The sequence below is a fragment of the Sus scrofa genome, chromosome 8 (assembly GCF_000003025.6).
Source record: "Sus scrofa isolate TJ Tabasco breed Duroc chromosome 8, Sscrofa11.1, whole genome shotgun sequence".
NCBI classification, from domain to species: domain Eukaryota; kingdom Metazoa; phylum Chordata; class Mammalia; order Artiodactyla; family Suidae; genus Sus; species Sus scrofa.
The window spans coordinates 47,500,941-47,524,271 of NC_010450.4; the positions used below are offsets into that span (position 1 = coordinate 47,500,941).

General features: G+C 38.9%; 1 protein-coding gene across 16 annotated transcripts in view; it reads left to right on the plus strand.

Moving 5' to 3' along the window:
- The window catches only part of RXFP1 (relaxin/insulin like family peptide receptor 1), a 129,868-nt gene that overhangs the window by 27,476 nt on the left and 79,061 nt on the right, over positions 1-23,331 (plus strand). For 14 of the 16 annotated variants that reach the window (XM_021101289.1, XM_021101295.1, XM_005666664.3 and 11 more), the window contains one exon: positions 17,136-17,273. The exons of 1 other annotated variant lie outside the window; for it this stretch is intronic. In XM_021101289.1, the coding sequence (XP_020956948.1) occupies positions 17,136-17,273 (138 nt within the window). Of the gene's footprint in view, positions 1-17,135; positions 17,274-23,331 lie in introns of those variants that run through there. One more of the 16 variants, XM_021101293.1, reaches the window with a different exon arrangement.

Sequence of the window (23,331 nt, forward strand, 5' to 3'; positions counted from 1 at the left end):
AAACTGTAAAATAATGATAATATTAATAACTACTCAATGGCATTGTTCCCAGGATGAAATGGAATAAGATATAGGAAGTGTTTTGTGTCAATGCCTAAAATATAGTAAATGCTCAACAAACAGGAAAGAAAAAACTGATCAGAGTTCAAAGGTCAATGTCCTCGACTCTTAGGACAGCAGGTTGTGGCCAGTTGAGGAGGCTTTGACTATAAAAGGAAATCAAAAGGAAGCCCTTAAAAATGCATTAGCTAGGAGTTACCCTTGTGAATCATTGGGTTAAGAACCTGACATAGTTTCCAAGAGGAGGCGGGTTCCATACCTGGCCTTGCTTGGGTGCCATACCTGACCCTTGCTTAGGGATCCAGCATTGCTGCAAGTTGCCTTGTGGGTCACAGATGCAGCTCAGATCCTGCGTTGCTTCGGTTATGTCATAGGCCAGCAGCTGCAGCTCTGATTCATATGAGAGCTTCCATATGCCACAGGTGCAGCCCTACAAAGAAAAAAAAAAGTATTAGCTAAAAACAAAACAAACAAAAAAACAATAACGAGATGCTACTTGACACCCTCAGAACTACAAAAAACAGAAAGTGATGCTGCCAACTGTTGGCAGAGAAGTGTAGCAACGGGAACTCTCTAATGTGTGGGAGGCAGTGTCTAATACAACTCAAGAGAATTATTTGACAATATCTGGAAGGTGGAATGTGCATATACCCTGTAATCCAGCAATTCCACTTCTAGAGAAACGCACATATGCACCTGAGGCATTTACAAGGATATATGTCACAACTTATTGGTAATAGCAAAACAGTTGGAAATAATTCAAAGGCTCATCAAGAGGAGAATGAAGAGAGTTCCCTAGTGGCTCAGTAGGTTAAGGATCTGACATTGTCTCTGCTGTGGCTTAAATTGCTACCCTGGCCCAGAAACTTCTGCATGTTGTGGGTGCCACCAAAAAAAAAAAAGCAGAATAAAGTGTGGAATACTCGCACATGGGATACCACACATCAGTTACAATGAAAGAACAAGAGCTTCTTGTATCCATTTTGAAAATGTAACTCATTGAAAAAGCAAATAGCAGAATGAATTGGAATATATAAGACTATTCATGTGAAAATGCTTAATATAGGGAGTTCCCTGGTGGTCTAGCAGTGGGAGTTTTTACCTGTGCAGCCAGGATTCAATCCCTGGTCTGGGAACTGAGATCCCACATCAAGCTACTGCACACTGCAGCCAAATATACATAAATATTCTTTATTTTTAAAAATGTATCAGTTTACATATATATATATATATATGTACACACATACATATATATGTGTGTATGTACTTTGCTGCACACCTGAAATTAATATAATACTATAAACCAACTATACTTCAATTCCTTAAATGTATTAGCCAGACATGAAATAATCCAGATCAGAATCACAGTTGAGACGGTGGGAATGGACTTGAGCTTCTGGAGGGAAGAGTTGTTAGGAAGATGTAACACTGCCCTTGATTTAGCATCTTTATTTCTTGACTACACTACCAATGTCATCAATAAACTGCCTCCTCTCACACCACTGAGCAGGAATCAAATGGGATGCTTGGACAGTCAAGATAAGAGTTTTGTCATAGTTTAAGCCATACACCAGTCATGTAAAAATACGAAATTTAGAACTTTCAGCTATCCTGTGTGTTAGACAACATGGGCATTCATTCAATAAATGCTCACTGAATGTTTATTGTGGCAAGATCCTAAGCCCTAAGCAATCTTATAATAACACCTCACCCCAAAGCTCACTTATCCTAGAATCTTAAAAACTTTGATTCTTGAAGAATCAAAGGTATAAAAAAAAGGGGAGGAGTTCCCCCTGTGGCTCAGTGTGTGCATGAGGATGCATATTCAATCCCTAGCCTCACTCAGTGGGTTAAGGATCTGGCATTGCCTCGAGTTGAGACATAGGTTGCAGATGCAGCTCAGATCTGTTTCTGTGGCTGAGACATAGTTCAACAGCTGCAGTTCCTATTCAATCTTTAACCTGGGAACTTCCACATGCTGTGGCGCAGCCGTAAAAAGAAAAAAAATGAAAGAGAGAGAAAGAGAAAGAAAGAAAGAAAGAAAGAAAGAAAGAAAGAAAGAAAGAAAGAAAGAAAGAAAGAAAGAAAGAAAGAAAGAAAGAAGGAAGGAAGGAAGGAAAGAAAAGAAAGAAAAGGAGAGAGAAAAGAAAGAAAAGGAGAGAGAAAGAAAGGAAGGAAGAAAGAATGACTGAAAGGAAGGAAGACTACCTTGTCCGTTTTCAGGCCCTCATTCACACCTTAATTGCTCACTCTTTACAAAGAAATCTGCATGTTTGGCTATAGCAGATTCAAGTAATAAATTAGAAATGGTAATCAGACTGCTGAGACTCCAGAGGCAGACAAATTAATGATAGCTGAAGTGACAGCTAGTAAAGAATTGTGGAGGAAAAACCATAAAAATTTGACAGGACTCCAAAAGCACAGAAGTCTGTGGTCAAAGTTATAGGACACGAGTACCCTCAAAGACCCCAAGCATCACTGCCCTACTCAACATGTGACCGAATCCAGTTTATACTGCTGGCCACATGACAAGCCAATAAATCAAGAGATGGGCTGTTGGGGCAAGAAATAGCAACTTTATTCTAAAAGCTGTCAGCCCCAGAAGATGGTGGACTCATCCCCGGGTTTGAATGCTAGTTTCTTTTATAGAACACAGAGGGAGAGGTGAGGAGGTAAAGTATAAAAGTGATAAGTTGTCGCAAATATTTTCTGATTGGGGCCAGACTCTGGAGGGGATGTGCTAATTTCTTCTTTTCTGCTGCCTTTCACAGGTGGGCCTGATCAGAATGTTTCCTGTGAGCCCAATGGCTCAGGCATGGGATACAGGGTTCCCAGAGATGGGTCATTACATAGCCTCTAAGTTGAAGGCAACATTCCTTTAGTGATTAACTTGTAGCAAAAGCAATTGAGTACAAAGTTTAAAGCAAAAGAAAACAGAGCCAATGTGGAGTCAGATTTGTTCTTCCCTATTACAAACATGATAACCTAAACTCATTAAGGAAGCCTACCCTTGTGTTCAGTGGATTTCCAAACCTTTAGAGCAACACCCAAAACTCAAATTAGAGATACCAGTATAGAATTTCTGACAATATCTACTAAAAAGGGGAGACAAGACATGAGGATGTGCCTGGAGTGGGGAAAGAAATTTGTTTTCTTTTTCTTTTTTATTTTTTTCTTAAAAAAGGCCACACCTGTGGCATATGCAAGTTCCTGGGCTAGGGGTGGAATCAGAGGTGCAGCTACAGCCTATGCCACAGCTACAGCAATGCTGGATCCCAGCAGCATGTGTGACCTACGCCACAGCATGCGGCAAAGCCAGGTCCTTAACCCACCGAGCAAGGCCAGGGATCAAACTGTGTCCTCAGAGAGACTATGCTGGGTTCTTAATCCTCTGAGCCACAATAGGAACTCCAAAATTTGTTTTCTTTTGTCTTGTCTTATTTTCAAGAAGGGGGACCCAAGAGCATGTTTCAGGCGGGTGGGAATGATCTAGGAAAGAGATGAGAATGGATGAGACAGAGAGAGAAGGGAGAATCGCTGGATCCGTCCTGAGCAGGAGAGAGGGATGGAAGTAGAGCTCCCATTTTATTGGAAGGAGGCAACAGTGGTCATGGCACATTTGGGGACTGAAAAGAGTTCTGTCCTTAGGTCAGTTCTGTGTAGGGTTTGCAGTCAGAATGGCATGAGGCCAGTCAAAGAAAAAAGGCATAATTCTTGGGAAACTAAATGTCCAATTTCTCTAGCCCAGTATAATGTATGAGATAGAACATTAGCAAAAATTGAACATGAGAAGCTGGGCTAAGGCAACAGCATGAAGAGATATTGAGTACCTGAATTTTGTCAGGGCAATTGATTCAGGAAGAAAGGCTACTTTATATATATATATATATATATATATATATATATATATATATATATGCTGCACCCTTAGCATATGGACGTTCCAGGGCCAGGGATCAAATCCAAGCCGCATCTGCACTCTATCATAGTGACCCAAGCCACTGAAGAGACAGTGCCAGATCCATAACCCACTGTACCACAGAGGGAACTCCCTTTTTTCATTTATCGAGATATAGACAATTTTTTTCAAGATTTTTTGTGTATATCAGAGTACACACATCTCAAAATCTCAAATCTGAAGTCTAAAATATTCCTTAAATGATAGCTTCTTTTAAACATCTGTTTGTTATTCATAGATTGATGGAACTAGTTTAAACGGCCTGAAAATATTTTGTGGCTGATTTCCTTAATTTTGGCAGAATATCCTTAAATTATCTTTCCAATTTTTCAAAACCTCCAGAGATTGTATTAGTAACCCAGTCCATTATGTAATAAATAATTCTTGTAGCTAAGAAATAACTCCTTATAACTTGAATATCGTTCCTGCCGTTAGGGGACAGGACCAGTGACAGTCTCCTCCCCAAGTTACTTGTCAAGACAACAGCAATCACAACCTTTCAAGAGATGCAACATCTGCACTGGTCCCTCTGCTTAGTAATGTCCATCTATATCTAGAATCTCATTAAATCAATGAGAATATCTGTGCAAGATAAACAGCCACAGAAGTAACAAATTGCCTCTCTTGCAAGTAAGCACATGTGTTGGCAGTCTGCTGACATGGAATTTTTTTCCCACTGGTGCTTCACCAATCCCTAGTCCCAAGTTTCTAAACCTGGGTACTAATGACATTTTAGAACAATGAATCTTTGGGATAGTGTATTGTGGGATATTTAGCAGCATCAATGAACTCTAATGATTAGATGACAGTAGCACACCCCAAGTGGCGATAATAAGAAATACCTCCAGACTGTTCCAAATGTTCTCTGGGCTGTAAAACATCCTTGATTGAAAGCCACTGGCCTGGTCCTACCTCCTTTCAAAAGGTCCAAAGAAAACCATCTTTCTCTTTCTTAGTATGAGTATATCTAGTTACGTCCATGTTACTGCAAATGCCATTATATGGGGAATCTAAAATATGGCAAAAATGAATCTATCTACAAAACAGAAACAGACTCACATAGAGAACAGACTTGTGGTTGCCAGGGGGAAGGAGGGAGGGAGTGGGATGGATGGGGAGTTTGGGGTTAGTAGATGCAAACTATTATAAGTTTGCTTATTAGAATGGATAAGCAATAAGGTCCTACTGTACAGCACAGGGAACTATATCCAGTCTCTTGGGATAGAACATTATGGAAAATAGTATGAGAAAAAGAATGTGTATGTAGGTTTGATGTGGTCAGTAGGCTGCATAGCAGAAATTAGCACAACACTGTAAAAATCAACTCTACTTTAATAGAAAATAAATTTTTAAAAATGAAAGCCAGCTAATTACAAGTGCCTCTTCATCTATAGCCAAGAAACCAGATTTCCATGCATTTGAATTATCTGTAAATAGTTTCAGATTCTTTTTTTACTGAAGTATAATTGAATTACAATATTTCAGGTATATGGAAAAGTGATTTGGAGATATATATATATATATATATACTCATTTTCATATTCTTTTTCATTATAGTTTATCATAAGATATTGAATATAGTTCCTTGTGCTATACAGTAGGTCCTTGCTGTTTATCTATTTTATCTACAGTCGTGTGTATCTGTTAATCCCAAATTCCAATATACCCCTCTCCTGGATTATTTTTTCTTATCAAAGTAATACCTCTTTCAAAAATCCAAATTTTCCTAAGGGTATAAGCTAAAAGGTAAATTCACCTCTTTCTCCTGCCATTATTGGTCCCAATTCCCAAAGACCACCACTGGTAAGAGTTTCTTGTTAGTATAACAGAACTTTATAAACATGGGATTATGTATGCTTTATTTTATACAAATAAGACCAAATTACATAGGCTTTTGTTTAGCATATTTTCTGTAGCTTAAGAATGTGCACTGAATATCATATTACATTAGTAGATGTATATCTACCTCACTTTCCAAAATGCTGAACTGAATATCTATATAAGAATACATAGTTCTGAAATTATACCACATATTTATTTAACAACCTTCTAGTACTACTGGCATTTTTATTTGTTTTGTTTTTGGATATCTGCAATACATGATAGCATTTAAGATAGAAATTATAAAATAAATGGGTAAATATGGGGAACATTTGCCTCTGTACATGGTTTTTCTTTTTTGTGTGTGTGCTTTCTAAAATTTTACTTCCTAACAAAGTGTTTTAGCAAACTACCTCTATGCTTTTAACACTGTGGTTAGCAACTGAAGAAAATAGGAATATTGCATATTTTCCATAGATTATAAGGGTTTCAACGAGTTCCCTTGTGGCCCAATGGGTTAAGGTTCTGGTATTATCACTGCTGTGGCTCTGGTTATAGCTGTGGCATGAGTTTGATCTCTGGCCCAGGAACTTCCACATGCTGAAGGCGTGACCAAAAAAAAAAAATCTCAAATGCTGGAAATAAGTCATAGAATCCAATGGAAATCTTACCTTAGTACCTGCACAAGTCATAGCTATTCAGAAACAGTATAAGCAATTAATGTACCAATTACACTCACCCCTTTATTTTGAATTTAAGTAGGCAGAACTGTCTTTAACACGGTGACTGCATTGATTTCAGAGCAACCACGATGACATTTTCCATTGAAGTTTAAAGTTGTTACAGAATAAGGGGTATGTTTTCACTGAGTTGGTGTTTTCTATAGAAAATGAGCTCCCTAGACACAATCATAAATGCTTGTGAGAGTCTGTCAAGGTGTGTCAAAAAGTAAAACCTAAGTTTTATTCCATTAATAGTAAATCATTAGGAACTTAGCTTCCAAGGCATGTTTATTGAAACCCTTAAGATTTTAGTTCTGATGGAGGGATTCAAGATTTGGATACAACCCAGGACAAATCATGTCTCCCTCCAAAAAATGATAGCCAGCCACAGCATGATTACCTTACTATATGGAAATGAGGGCCGTTTCTTCAAAACCACGTTATAAAAATGCTTTACTGTACTTCCTCATTCACTTTGGCCCTTCAGTTAATTGGCACCCAGTTAAGTTAAAGAGAAGCTGTGATCCCTGCACAAAGTCTGGAGCAATTTTCCCTTCTCTGGGCACTACTGTTCACACAGACCCAGGAAATGCAGACAAGGCACATGCACATTTTTTAGTCATGGGGAATGACAATAATTCATTCTCTGACAGAAAAAAAAAAAAAGCTGCTAATTTTCACTCAGTACAGTGTCTCACTTGGCAATCAGCATATAGGACTGTTCCTCTGTTTTTTCCATCCACTTAATAATCTCAAAGGGTTTCCAGGAGAAGGAAGAGTTAAGTGCCTCATCAAAAATATTTCTGCTGTTGCAATTAAAATATTAAGCATTTTTTTCCAAATTGCACAAATTCTGACTATAATATATAAGTTCTTATGCGTTGGAGTAATTTTTCAGTTAGAGTGCATTTTTTTATGGCCTCACCCACAACATGTGGAAGTTCCTGGGCTGGAGTTTGAACCTGCACCTCCACAGTGACTCAAGCCACTGAAGTCAGATTCTTAACGCACTGCACCACAGTGGGAACTCATACTGTGCATTTTTTAAACTATTTATAAATTTCTTGAATTATGAATGATTTTTGTATGAGATGAGAGAATGCAAATTAAAAAAAACAGTAATCACAAAAATTTAAATTCAGGTATCTCTAAAAGCAAGATGCATTTATACTAATATTCAGCATTAACTTACACCATGTGGACAGAGCCAATGCTATGTTGTCACCACCATTGATCATCCCCTGCATCACCAGAGCTCTGCTAAGTGTTTTTTTAATTTTATTGAATTACAGGTGATTTACAATATTGTGTTAGTTTCAGGTGTATAGCAAAATGAATCAGTTATACATATACATATATCCATTATTTTTTCCCATACAGGTTATTACAGAATATTGAGTAGACCTCCCTGTGCTATACAGCAGGTCCTTGTTGTTTACCTGTTTTATGTAGTGTGTACATTAACCCCATCCTCCCAGTTTATCCCTCCCACCCATGGTTTCCCCTTTGGTGACCCTAAGTTTGATTTCTAAATCTGTGAGGGTTTTTTTTTTTTCCTGTTTTATAAGTAGGCTCTTTTGTATCATTCTTCTAAGTGTTCTACTACAGTTCTGAGTCTTTGCTATTCGGTCTCTGTTTAAATTATTAATTTCTTGGTCCCAGTGCCTCAACAAATACACAGTGTGTAAATATATCCAGATATATTTAACACTTCATTTATTGTGATTAGAGAGGCTTCAAAAACTTATCTAGAGCTATGTCTACTGCTATGTCATATTATTTTCCCTGTGGGGTAAGCGTAACAATATTTTCACAAAATCGCATTTTCTTAAACTTTTCAATCTCATCTATTTACTCCTTATCTGAAAAGAGCTTGCTATCACATTGAGGACTAAATAAACTTAATTTTAAAAGAAGCAAAAAATGATTCAGATGAAGCCATTCACTGTCCTCTGCCTTTGTGCTTTAAATCTTGCTGTGTGCATATCTGCAGATTCACGCACACACACACCCAAGTCGAGTTTCACATCCAGTAATCACTGGATCATCCCGTATGTAGAGACAAACAACACAGAACCGTCTAAACAGAGATTCTCAGTGAAGAGCAGCCTATCAGGGTTGAGGAATAGACAGAGTAAGGCATGTATGTCTTAACATAGTGAATTGAATATGATAAGTTTGTATTTCCAAAAAGCTATTCTTTATTTCTTTCTTAAGCACAAAAAAAAAAAATAGAATTGACTTTGTTGGTATGGACCCACAAAAGATACATAATCTTTCACACATCCACAAAAATAAACTCCAAATGGATTAAAGATATAAATGTAAGACTGGAAACCATAAAACTCCTAGAAGAAACTATAGTCAGAACACACTTTGACATATATTTTTTAGAGCTGTCTCCTCAGGCAAAGGCAACAAAAGCAAAAATAAACAGATAGAACCTAATTAAACTTAAAGGCTTTTGCACAGCAAAGGAAATTACTAATAAAATTAAAAAGAAAACCTACTGAATGGGAGAAAATATTTGCAAATTATATAACAGGTAAAGGGTCATAAAATTCAATATCAAAATAACAAAGAAATTGATTTAAAAATGGGCAAGAGATCTGAATAGACATTTCTCCAAAGAAGATATGCAGATAGTCAACAGGCACGTGAAAAGATGCTCAACATTACTAATCATCAGGGAAATGAAAATCAAAACCACAATGAGATACCTCTTCATACCTGTCAGAATGTATATCACAAAAAAGACTATAAATACAAATGTTGACAAGGATGTTGAAAAAAGGGAACCTCATACACTGTTGGGTGGGATGTAACATACAACCACTATGGAAAATAGTATGGAGTTTCCTAAAAAAAACTAAATATAGCATTACCATACAATCCAGAAATTCCACTGCTAGATGTATACCTGAAGAAAATGAAAACAATAATCTGAAAAGATAGATGCACCCCAGTGTTCAGAGCAGCACTATTTACAATAGTCAAGACATGGAAGCAACCTACGTGTCCATTAATAGATGAACAGATAAAGAAGATGTGATATATATGCAATGGAATATTACTCGGTCATAAAAAAGAATCAAAGCTTGATATTTGCCGCAACATGGATGGACCTGGAAGATATTATACTTAGTGAAATAAGTCAGACAAAGACACATACTCTATATCACTTACACTTGAAGTCTAAAAAAATGAAATCAATGAATATAACAAACAGAAAGAAATTCACAAATATAGAGAAAAAACTAGTGGTTATCATCGAAGAGAGAAAAAACTAGTGGTTATCATGGGAGAAAGATGAGATGGTGTATGAGATTAAGGGTCCAACCACTATGTATAAAATAAATGAGATATGAGATACAAGAGGTACGTTGTACATAAGGAATATAGCCATTATTTGGTGGTAACCTTAAATGGAGTAAAATCCAAAACTATTTTGAATCACTATGCTGTACATATAAATTTAATATAATATTGTAAATCAACTATACTTTTTAAAATATATATATAATCTTTAGCAAGATATATGCTCATCTCTGTGGGAAATCATCAGAATCTCAGGAAATATCCTTGTAAAATATACTTAATCATCAAAACCAGGCACAGATTTTTAAAGTTTAAGAAATCTTGAATTTAGATGAATTATATGAATCCTGTCCATGTATAGAAAAATGAGTTTGGGGGTACACAAAAGCCAAGGCATGTAAAAGTATAATTGAAAAAGCAAGTTGGGTGATCAGTAGTTTTAAAACTTCTCAACACATTTAGAAAATGTATTTATTAAAGAACAAATCAATAAGAATAAAGAGGCCAAGCTAATGAAAACAATAATTTTGAACTAGAGGTTATGAGTATGATATTACAACTCTAGTAATATCAGGTTCAACAAAATTTATGCATTCAGTATCAAAACAAACATTTATGCACACATAGAGTTGTAAATGGTCCTAGTTTAAAACAAAAACTCACATTGCAATGTGGTTCTTCAGTTAAGCAGACCTGGAAGAATTGTTATTCAAGATCTATGCAGAGAGACGTTAACCTGGTTTCCTCCATTAACGTGGTGTTGAATTCTTATATATGTAACACAGTTATGTGTATTGTTTTCACCATATTTTTAGTTTAAAATACATTTTTAAAAAGTTCTATTCAAGGACTTGCAGAACCTCTAAAGCTCCTTCCCCAAGCCCTAATTCCATTAAGTCATGTTTAATACTATTGAACCACTCACTTTCCAGACGATGGAACTTAAGCTCAAAAAAAATGGCCCAAGGGTCACAGATCTAGGGAGGTGACATATGAGGGATAGATCTTTCAGTGTACTGATTCCCAACACTGGGATTTTTATTGGCTCCACCAGAAGTGGATGTGCTTTTAAAAAATAATCTCATATACAAATTATACATTCAATATTAAAACAAGTGACCATGATTTCTAGCCCTACAACAATATATGCTATTTTTTTCTATTTTAATATGAAGTGCAAGAGTATATCATGCAAACTAAGAAGGCAAGAATCCATTTATGGCAAGACACCAAGCTGTCTTTCCAATGGCGAAATAATATCCTTACAGAATTCTTACAATTCTTTTTTAAGTACCTCTGTTGCACTGATAGTAGTGAATTGCAATAAACTTGTTAAATGAAATTAAACTGCTTACTATCAGGTCAAAGAAACCTCAGAACTATGGACAATGTAAAACTAAGTTATAAAATGCAAACAAGTTATTTTAGTCATTAAGGATTTCTTTCCGCAGAATAAAGGCAAGCCCCATTCCTCTAGTCCAGGAAAGTTACAATAATGTCGGTGGGAAGTAAACAGAGGTAAAGCCTTACTCTGGTTTTTATTCCTTCAGTTGTATGGATGTGGCTACCCAGTTGTCTGTAATGATGAGTCTGGCAGGATTGCCAGAGACCATCCTGCTACAGAGAGTACATCATACAAAAGTTTCATTTGCATGTCGGTATCAACAATCTCTTCATACCCTAAACTGTCTTTTTATTTCCCAATTATCTCCCTTGGAGATTCCAGTAAACTGGATGCCAGGGAAAGATTTGATAGCTCTGTGATGTTTTTATTCCCTCTTGATCTAAACAACCCAACAGAAAGTGCTAACCCGGCCAACTTTGAAAGTGAGTAGGTGTAGGCGGTTCACCAGTGAGGCTCAGGGAGCATGGGCCCCTGCTACTCCTGCCCCCTAAGCCCCACTAGGCTTTCACTTACTCATTCAACCATCCTCACAAATAAATTGCCATTGTGAGATTTTTTCATGTCTGGAAATTTTTTAATGAGGTTCTTGACATGTAAGTTAGGAATGCATTTTCTTGCAAAATAGAGGAATATGACCTACCATGGCCCGAACAAGTAGATGTTTCTTTTCCTCACGTAAGGAGAAATGCCTTATGATTTCAAGGCTAGCATTTCTCAGATCCCTGTGAGTTTTCCTGGCCTCACAGGAAGGCTTGCTACCTCACAGCTGCAAGACCACTGCTGCAGCGCCACACTTCACACATGTGAAAGGCAGGAAGAAGCTGAGGACAGGGTAACTGCTCCATCCTTTCTTATAACAGAAAGCCAACCCCTCAGAACTTCCTCAGCAGGTTGCTACCATTTTTCATCACCAGAACTGTGCCTCTTAGCCACCTATAAACTAGGGAGCTGGGGAAGAAAGTATCACATCCTGTAAAGAGGACCTGCAAGCCAAAGTGGCTCGGGGGATAAGAATCCAACTAGTATCCACAAGGATACAAATTCAATCCCTGTCCTCTCTCAGTGGGTTAAGGATCCGGCATTACTGCAAGGTAAGATGTAGTTCACAGATGCAATTTGGATCTGGTATTGCCAGGGCTGTAGTGGAGGTCAGCAGCTGAAGCTAGGATTTGACCCATAGCCCAGGAACTTTCATATGCCTCAGGTGCCACCCTAAAAAAACAAAAAACAGAGTTCCTGTTGTGGCTCATCTGTAACAAACCCAACTAGTATCCATGAGGATACAGGTTCGATCCCTGGCCTCACTCAGTGGATTAAGGATAGAGCATTGCCGTGAGCTATGGTGTAGGTTACAGATGTGGCTTGGATCTGGCCTCACTGTGGCTGTGGTTTGATTCAATCCCTAGCCTGGGAATTTCGGCGTGCCACAAATACAGCCCTGAAGAGAAAAAAAAAAAAAAAATGACAAAAGGCAGGTTAACAGGGAGGAAAATGTTAGAAACGTTATTGATGTTAATATTTTTAGTTGTACATACATGGCATCTCCACAGATAAGAAAACTCAAAGAAGTGGTTAGACCATTTTAGCAAAGAGGACACAGGAAAGGGGGCCTGAGCTTCTAGGGATGGTAAATTGTGAGGAGGTTAATATATGGGGAAATCAATGGAAAAAAAGTAGGTTTGCTTGGGCTGACTCATTTTGGTGCTAGCTTTCCTTCTCTAGATATAAGGGTTCTTCTCATGGTTTGACAAGATGGGGCATGTTCAGGGTGGTATGGCTGTAGACTCCTCCTGGTTTGGAAGAGAGCAGGGGAAAACCTTCAGCAAGGGAAGAGATTTTTACATAGTTTCAAAGACCCCTCTACAAATGCTTAGTAATCCCCAAGGCTAATTTCAGAGTGGGGAAGTTTGGGGGACATCACCTTGATCAAGTGCCCAAAGTGACCATCATCAGGAATGGGACAAATCAAATCTTGCACTGTCTGACGGGGTGAAATGAGCTTCACCTCTGTGAATTTCTTGCCAAAGGTGCATAACCTCTATCAAATTGTGATGAAATAACCCAAAATTCAAGACATTCTATTAAATAATTCACCTGCAATTTTCTTTTCTTTTTCTTTTTCTTTTCCTTTTTTTTTCTTTTCAGGGCTGCAACTGCAGCAATGGAAGTTCCCTGCTAAGGGTCAAATCAGAGCTGCAGCAGCAAGCTATGCCATAGCCATAGCAATAGCAGATCCAAGCTGCATCTGCAACCTACCCAGGTCCTTAACCCAATAAGCAAGGCCAGGAATTGGACCTGCACCCTCATGGGTACTAGCCAGGTTCTTAACCCACTGAGCCACAGTGGGAACTCCCTAACCTGCAATTTTCAATAGTGACAAGGTCATGGATGATGAGGAGAGACTAAGAAATTATTTCAGACCAAAGGAAACTAAAGAACTATAACAACATCATGCAAGGAGTGAGAGTGAAATGCATCCTTTACTATGAAGGACATTTGGGGGCAATTTGTGAAACTTGAATGGGTTCTGAGCTTTAAATGGCAGTAAGGTATCAAAGTTCATTTCCTAATTTTGATGGATCTAGAGTGGAGAATGTCCTTATAGTAGGGAAATGACCTTTATTATAGGAAATACACACCAAAGTTTTTTTTAATTAAAGTTTAATTGATTTACAGTATTGTGCCAATTTCTTCTGTAGACAAAGTGATCCTCTCATACATATATATACATTCTTTTTCTCATATTATCTTCCATCATGTTCTATCCCAAGAGATTGGATATATTTCCCTGTGCTATACACCAGGGCCTCATTGCTTACCCATTCTAAATGTAATAGTTTGAATCTACCAACCCCAAACTCCCAGTCCATCCCACTCCCTCCCCCCTCCCCCTTGGCAACCACAAGTCTGTTCTCCATGTCTGTGAGTCTGTTTCTGTTCTGTACATAGGTTCATCTGTGCCAGATTCCACATATAAGTGATAGCATATGGTATTTGTCTTTCCCTACCTAATTTCACTTAGTATGAGAATCTCTAGTTGCATCTATGTTGTTGCAAATGGCATTATTTGGTTCTTTTTTATGGCTGAGTAGTATTCCATTGTGTATATGTACCACATCTTCTTAAAATATTCATCTGTAATTCAAAAATATACATGCACACCTATGTTCATTTCAGCACTATTCACACACTGAAGTTTTTAGGGGTATGGAACATGATTTTTCCATAAATTTTCCTTTTCCAAAGGAATTTACTTTCAAATGGTTTAAGGTGAGGTAAACATTCTTTATACTATATTTGCAACTTCTCTTTAAGTTTGAACTCATCTCTAAAAAAATTATTTTAAAAATCTCTAAGATTTCTTTTTTTGTTGTCTTTTTGTCTTTTGTCTTTTTTTTTAGGGCTGCACCTGTGGTATATGGAGGTTCCCAGACTAGGGGTCTAATCAGAGCTGTAGCTGCTGACCTATGCCAGAGCCACAGCAACACCAAATCCAAGCTGTCTACAACCTACACCACAGCTCACGGCAATGCCGGATCCTTAACCCACTGAGTGAGGCCAGGGATCGAACCCGCAACCTCATTGTTCCTAGTCGGATTTGTTTCCAATGGGCCAAGATGGGAACTCCACTAAGATTTCAAATATATTTGTTGAATCATAATGCTATGAAAATGTAAGACTAATTTCAGGACACAGTCATTAAAGAACTATATCTGCAAAAGACAAAAAAAAAAAAAAAAAAAAAGCCCAAGAAATAGCAACAACAACAACAACAAAAGACAAAAAAAAAAAAAAAAAAAGGAGTTCCCGTCGTGGCGCAGTGGTTAAGGAATCCGACTAGGAACCATGAGGTTGCGGGTTCGGGCCCTGCCCTTGCTCAGTGGGTTAACGATCTGGCGTTGCCGTGAGCTGTGGTGTAGGTTGCAGACGCGGCTCGGATCCTGCGTTGCTGTGGCTCTGGTGTAGGCCAGTGGCTACAAGCTCCGATTCGACCCCTAGCCTGGGAACCTCCATATGCCGCGGGAGCGGCCCAAGAAATAGCAACAACAACAACAACAAAAGACAAAAAAAAAAAAAAAAAAAAAAAAAAAGAACTATATCTGCCTCTAAATAGAAATGTTAAAGACAGGACATGAAAGCATATTATTCATAAAAGTAAGTTACTCGAAGAAGAATGTTCAAAACAGCAGCATGAAAGTATGGGCGGGTATGTCCAGTTAAAATGTCTTCAAACAGTCACTGTAGCTTAAGCCTTACAATTCATCAAAGAATTTTTCTGAAACCCTTGATTTTTAAAGTTGGCTATTAAAAAATTAACAAAGATATAAGTCAGTCTCAACAAAGATCAATCTCTTTATATGCACACTTCAGTTGTCTGAAGTGTATAATGTTCTGCCTATGACATCTTGTGGTATACAAGGCCTTTATCTTGACTTTGTTTTAATCAATTTATTGAGGAAAGATTGACAACTAATTTTTAAATAATTTATCAAATGAGAACACTATTTACAAAAAGCTTATTATTGCATAGACTTGACTATTTCCTTCAACCAATGGTGCGCACTCTGAAACACATAAGGGCAGGCAAAACCTGACATAGATGGATTGCTGCCCTATTAGAGTGTCATTTGTCCTGCTATTAAAATTTCCCACTGCATCTTAAAAGGGAAACCGTCACTTTTATTCTTTTTATGTTTTGATGATAGACAATTATGTTTTTACACAATAAGCTTTATTGACCATTTAAACTATTCTGTTTTTATTTCTTTATAACTGACAATTTTTCTAGAAAGTCTCAAATATTTACAAAGTTAGTAAGGATAATAAGCAACAGAGTTATCTTGGATTCTACAATAACTTTTGATTTACATAAATCTCAGCCTTTTAATTTTTTTTTCTCATTTTATGGCTGCACCTGGGGCATGTGGAAGTTTCAGGGCTAGGGGTCAAATCGGAGCTGCAGCTGCTGGCCTACACTGCAGCTTGCAGCAATGTCGAATCCTTAACCCACTGAACAAGGCCAGAGAGCAAACCCACATCCTCAGGGACACTGTATCGGGTTCTTAACCTACTGAGCCAAAACAGGAACTCCAAATCTCAGGTTTTTAAATGGCACAGTTAATTTATGTCCATCCTCACAAAAAAACTGCTTTACTCAAAATTGCTAAAACTTGGGCACAACCAAGATGTCCTTCCGTTAAGTGAATGGATGGATAAACTAGGGTACATTTGGACAACAGAAGATTATTTAGCACTAAAAAAAGTGAGTTACTACTAAGCCACGAAAGGACATGGAGGAACATGGAATGCACATTACAAGGTGAAAGAAGCCAGTGCGACAAAGGCAGGAACTCTGTTTTACCCATGTGACATGCCCAAAGCCTGGCACAGGACTTCAAGAACCACCCTACATATGACCAAGCCCAGGCAGTGCCTTCAGATCACCCTCCTTGTCTTCTTCCTCCCTCATCATCAGAAAAGTCTTGAGGCTGAGCCAATGCAGAAGAGTCCTGATTTTTTAAAAGACTGAAATATTTTTGAAAGAGAGAGGGCTGTAAGTTATAGGCATACTTTTTATAGAAAAAAAAGGGATGATGAGGATATGCCAGGTGGGTAACATGAGAAAAGCAAAGAGAAGAATCCTGGCATCTTCTGGGGATATGGAATAGACCATCCTTTAGAGGTGAAAGTTCTTGGAAAAATCATTGGTGTCAGCTACTGCTCAGGTTGAGGCTGCTGCAGGGATGGTGGTACCTGCCAGGATAAGAAGAGGGAAACTTTGGGGAATGTGGGCGGAACCACTCCTGGTGGTGCCTTTGTGTAAACTCTCTGTCCCCTTCCCTCATCACAGTTGCTCCTGGGAGTGGGCAGGATGTCACATGCGCCCTGGGCTACTTCCCCTGTGGGAACATCACCAAGTGCTTGCCTCAGTTGCTTCACTGCAACGGTGTGGACGACTGTGGGAACCAGGCTGACGAGGACAACTGTGGTGAGTGCAGCTCCCAGTCCTGGCAAGACCAGGGGCTGGGGGAACAGGGTCAAGTCAGGGCAGGACAAGGGGCAAGAGAATAGGGATCAAGTCAGGGCAGAATCAGGGGCAGGAGGACCAGAATCAAGTCAGGGCAGGACCAGGGGCAAGAGGATGAAGCTTAAGCCAGGGCAGGACCAGGGTCGGGAGGATGGGGGTTAAGTCAGGGCAGGATCAGGGGCAGGAAGACCAGGTTCAAGTCAGGGCAGGACTAGGGTAGGATGATGAAGGTCAAGTCAGAGCAGGGCCAAGGGTGAGAGGATTGGGGTTAAGTCACTGAGACCTCTCAGAAAATAGAGAAATGGGAAAAGAGAAAACTAAGTTGAAATACAAAATATATGTCACTTAAAAAAAATCTTACACATGTCTCATTAGCTCAAAATACCCAATCTTATAAAGAAGATTGATACACACACATACACACACACACACACACACACACACACACACAATGGAATACTACTCAGCCATTGAAGAGAGTGAAATGATGCCATTTGCAGCAGCATGGATGGACCTAGAGGTTATCATTCTAAGTGAAGTAACTCAGAGAAAGACAAATATATGATATCACTTATTTGTAGAATCTAAAATGTGATACAAATGAATTTATTTACAAAGCAGAAACAGATCCATAGACATAGAGAACAAACTTATGGTTACCAAAAGGAAAATTAGGGGTTTGGGATTAGCAGATACAAACTATTATATAGAAAATAGGGAGTTCCCATCATGGCACAATGGAAACGATTCCAACTAGGAACCATGAGGTTGCGGGTTCAATCCCTGACCTCGCTCAGTGGGTTAAGGATCTGGCATTGCCGTGAGCAGTGGTATAGGTCGCAGATGTGGCTTGGATCTGGCATTGCTGTGGCTGTGGTGTAGGCCTGCAGCTGCAGCTAAAATTCAACCCCTGGCCTGGGAACTTCCATATGCCACAGGTGCAGCTATAAAAAGAAAAAAGAACTGTACCTACCCTAAGAGAATTTGGCAGATTAAATGTAAAGGATTATAAGCACACGGGCATACAGCAGGCACCAGTTAAACACTGGCTGCTGCTGCTCTTTATATATTTTGCTTATTACAGTTACAAAGGAAAAATGAGATCTCCTAAAAGACACAAAAATCAGTAAGTCCAGCTTTCCTGTAAGGTAACCAACAACCATATGTATGACTTTATATAACAAACAAGTAGGGCTTCGGGACAATGAAAGTATCTGGAAAATTTTGACTTTTGGTTAGGATTTTGTTCAAATTTCTGAAGCCTCAGAAACACAAATTTATAAAAGAACTTGAATTGGCTGCATCTGAGTTGCTGGCAAAAAAAAAAATGGGCTTTGGTTAATAATGGGAAATAATGATATTTCTCACTCATGGGAAAATAAAGTACTATTTTTGGAGGACAAAACATGCAAAATTCTAAGTGCTGCATAAATAGCTGATACCCTGGAGAGAGCTTATGATTATTACTCTCTCAAGTATTACGGACTTTTTAAGACACTGCCTGGAAATAATGAAACTTTTCCATCTGGAGAACTGTCTCTAGGTGGTGGTGGTAACTGAGATGTGAGCACACCATCAAAACTGGTGGGCTTAAGCTATAATTGCCTGTGATCTGGATGGCCATGTGGATGTGTCTTCTTCTATAAAAGTTTAGATACCTTCTTGTTAAAAATAACTGGATACTACACAATTTTTTTAATCACGAAAAAAGTGTCTCTCCCACTGCCAAACTCTTCCCCCTCAAGCTGCTAGCAATTTTAGACACAGTAACAGGAGTGCACCCCACCAACTGGAATGGTGGCAACAAGCAGGAAGCAGGAGGAGCAGTAAATTTACCTGCAAAAGTAGCTTGGGGAAGGGTGGTAAAGAGAGGGTTTGGGAAGTCTTGCTTCAGTGCTAAGTTTATAAAGACCAGTGCAGGGTGGGCAGGGCGGGGGGGAGTTAGTTCCCCTGTGGCACAGCAGGATAAGGATCCTGCATTGTCACTTCCGAGGCTTGGGTCACAGCTGTGGTGCAGTTTCGATTCTTGGCTTGAGAACTCCGCAAAAATAAATAAATAGACCTAGTAAAGAAGTAACAATCCTGAAAGTGATAAGCTGTTGACTGAAAAAAACTGCACAAACTAAAAGTTGAGAATTATGTTTTATTCTGTGAAGACACTGAGGACTTAAGTCTAGGAGATAGGACCCAGCTAGCTCTGAGGGACTGTTCTGAAGAGGAAAGGGAGGAGCCAGGATATAGAGGAGTTTTGCAAAAACAAAACAAAGCAAACAAAAAAACAGGTAGTTGGAATATCTAAAGGTCATTGCTAATTAAAGAAAACCAGACAATGAATGTAGTGCTTTTCCATGTATGAGAAAATGCAAGAGTCTGGACTCACTGAAATCATCCCTTTGATATGCACCTCACCTCTCTAAGGCCAGTGTCCTCTTTTCTCCACCCTGAGTTCCCCCAGGGTGCACAGTGTGGGGCAGCTGCAGTGGCTGAGGGCTTGATGGCTGCAACATCCTTTGTTTAATGGCATGGCAGGTGACCTTCTTCATCCACAAATCCTTTAAGCTGTGGAAGTTTCTTAGGATCAACTAACCAGCAGGTTCCGATGGAGGCAAGATGGCATTGGAGTTTTGAGATCAGGCTCCAGGGACCTGGGCATAAATTCTAGCGAGATGTTCTGTGAAAAGGGGATAAGACTGTCTGTGTCCCGTGGGCTGTTGAGAGGACTCTGTGAGATGCTGTATCTAAGACACTTGGCAGAGCACCTGATAGAGCCCCCATAAGTGCTGGCTGATGTGTCAGTCAGCTGTGGCCGTTTTAGGAGCTCTCTGGCTTACCTCAGTTCCTGTGGGTCAGCAATCCCACCTGGGCTCAGCTGAGTTCAGTTGCAGAGTCTTCTGGCCTCGGGCAAGTTTTCTCAGTGCTCCTGCAGTCATCCATGAGTCAGCATTATCACCATGCCCAGAACCTGGGCTGGGACAGTAGAGGACACCAGCCCTTCCACCACATCCCTCCCAAAGCAGGTCACAAGGCCAGCCCTGTTCCAGCCTGGGAAATGGAGCCTTCTCCTGCCGAGAGGGACTCAAAGTCAAGTGCAAGGAGCTGAGGCCAAAGGAGGATGGACTGCAGCCACTCTTGCAAACTCTGCCACAGTTGGTATTATATTTATTTGCTTTTCCCACAGACATGAATCTTAACTCCCTGTGACCCAAGAGTGTCCACCTGCATGACCTTAGGAAGTTCTATCTGTTAAACAATTTAAATATTTCCAGGAGCAACCATGATTGTTCTGTTTACCTATCTTATGGAAACAGCAGCAGATATTTGAAGTGATATTTTTTGATACTCTTGATTTTGTAGTTACATGTATATGAAGGGGTGTGTGTGTGTGTGTGTGTGTGTGTGTGTGTGTGTGTGTGTCCTCTTAATTCTGGGATAATTATTTAGGAGATGCATAAGATTTCCCCCATTTCCTGAAAATGTAAACTGGTTTATTGGGGTCAGGGGAGATAAATTATGTGGATTCCTATATTTGGCCCTTAAGGATATTCATTAGTCTGAATCCTGGTGATTTTTTTTTTTTTTCATTTTTCAGCCACACCCATGGCATATGGAGTTTCCCAGGCCAAGGATTAAATCCAAGCTACATTTGCAACCTATGCTCTAGCTGCTGCAACACTGGATCCTTAAGCCACTTTGTAGACCTGAAGGAAAGTATGAAGCAAGTTGAGACAAAGTAATATAAGGAATGTATTCCAAGGTCCTGATAATATGTCCTCCTAGGGATCTCTGACATGAGCGGGGAATGGTTTGTGCCACTTTTATGAAAAAGAAATATTCAGAGCATGGATTAAATAACAAGTTCTAGCTACATGTGCATATAAACACCTTAAATATTGGCATATGAAAATAACACAGCATTTTATTTAATCAACTGACACAATTTATTAAAAATATGGGTGACATTTGAAATGCAATTAATATTTTAAATTTTTATTAATTAAATTATTAGACACAAAAATAGTATGCTCTTTTAAAAATCTTCATTACTCACCATTATCAACATTTTAGGAGTTCCTGTCATGGCTCAGCAGTAACGAATGCAACTACTATCCATGAGGATTCGAGTTTGATTCCTGGCCTTGCTCGGTGGCTTAAGGATCTGGTGTTGCCATGAGCTGTGGTGTAGGTCACAGACACAACTCAGATCCAGTGTTGCTGTGGCTGTAGTGCAGGCCTGCTGCTGCAGCTCCAACTCAACCCCTAGCCTAGGAACTTCTATATATCGCAGGCGCAGCCCTAAAAAGACAAAAATTAATTAAATTATTAATTTTTAAAAATATAAACATTCGAAAACCCACAAGTCCAATTTTGGAAATATGGGGAAAATCATAACCCACTCTTATGAAGACCTGTCTTTGTAACAAATACTACGTTAAATTGCTCCTGGTGTTCTTATGCCAGAATCACATAACCCTCTTGAAATTCATCTTGGCTTGCACATCTCAAGTGTAGTTCATGACCAAACTCATCATCCACCAAGATGTTAGAAATGCTGGTTCTCAGGCATAAACTGAGCCCTGTGGAATCAGAAACTCTGCCAATGGCTCCTCAGCATCTTTGTATGCACTTTGCTTCAATCACATGCACTCTGGACTTTGAGAACCACTGACCTAAACCAAGTGAGCAGAAAATAAGGGAGGTATGGTAACCAGGAAGCACAGCAAAACTAAACCAGAAGCAAGGTAACAACATGGTATGCAAGTATCTAACTCACTAACAAAACCCGTTATTACCATCATTGTCAATTTGCTTAGTTTCTATAAAACCGACACCCTACTAGTGGCAGTCATCTGAAAATACCAAGAAATTGAACTACACTCAAAACCTTAGAGGTGGCTAGTTGAGATGCTGCCGCTGTCTGTGCACCAGTAGGTTGGAACTTCCCAAGAGGAATGTCAGAATTCACACCATCTTTACAGTCCAGGTGATAAAAATTATGAGATGTAGTTATTTCTCCCTGCTCCTCATTACTTTCATTTCCTTCACCAGCTGTGGTTTTTCCTTCATTTTATAGTATCTGGATAATTTATTTTCCCTGGGCTGTTCATTTATAGGACATCCATATTTAAATCTTGCTTAATGCTAATTAAGCCAGAAAGTTGGTCCTTTTCAGAATATGTAAATCTCATGCATATTGAATAAGCAGCATCAAATACATTTGCAATCACGTAAAAAACAGTGTCTTTGATACAAACAAAAGAAAAACCCATAGGTAAAAATCACTTTTAGATGATCATTTACAGCTTAGTATATTATCAAATGAATCTTCTGATGAAAGAAGGGATTTTTTTCTTAACTAAACCTTTTAAAAGATATATCCTTAAAAAAAGGGCTCCAAAATTCTTTCCTTATTCCCTTAAGTTATTTAAATATCGACACTAATAATAATTAGTAAAGTGGAGAAACAAGTCAAATGGATACAGTGGTAATAGATTTTAAGAAAGTGGCTGAAAAAAAAAATGAAACACCATCAAAAAAATTAAACCAACTTCCCATGTATTGAGCTATAATATAACCTAATTTTGTTTAAAAAGAATTGTTAGTTTTGTATTATCACGGATTGTCTAAACAAATCTAAGTGTCATTAGAGCAGTATTATTGGGACAATGACATGCCAAAAAAGTAGGGACTTTTCACTGTTTCAGTTAAAACTCTTAGATACTCGGGAAACCATGTCTGAGTAAATGCCAAGTGAACCTAATTACAAAAAGGTAAGGACTCTTAGAGCTCCTGTTGTGGCTCAGTAGGTTAAAAACCCAACTAGTTTCCATGAGGATTTGGGTTTGATCCCTGGCCTTGCTCAGTGGGCATTGCCACAAGTGGCGGCATAGGTCATAGATTCAGCTCAGATCTGGCTTTGCTGTTGCTGTTGCTGTGGCATAGGCCAATAGCTGCAACTCCGATTCAACCCCTAGCCTGAGAACTTCCATATGCCTTAGGTGCGACCATTACAAAATAAAGA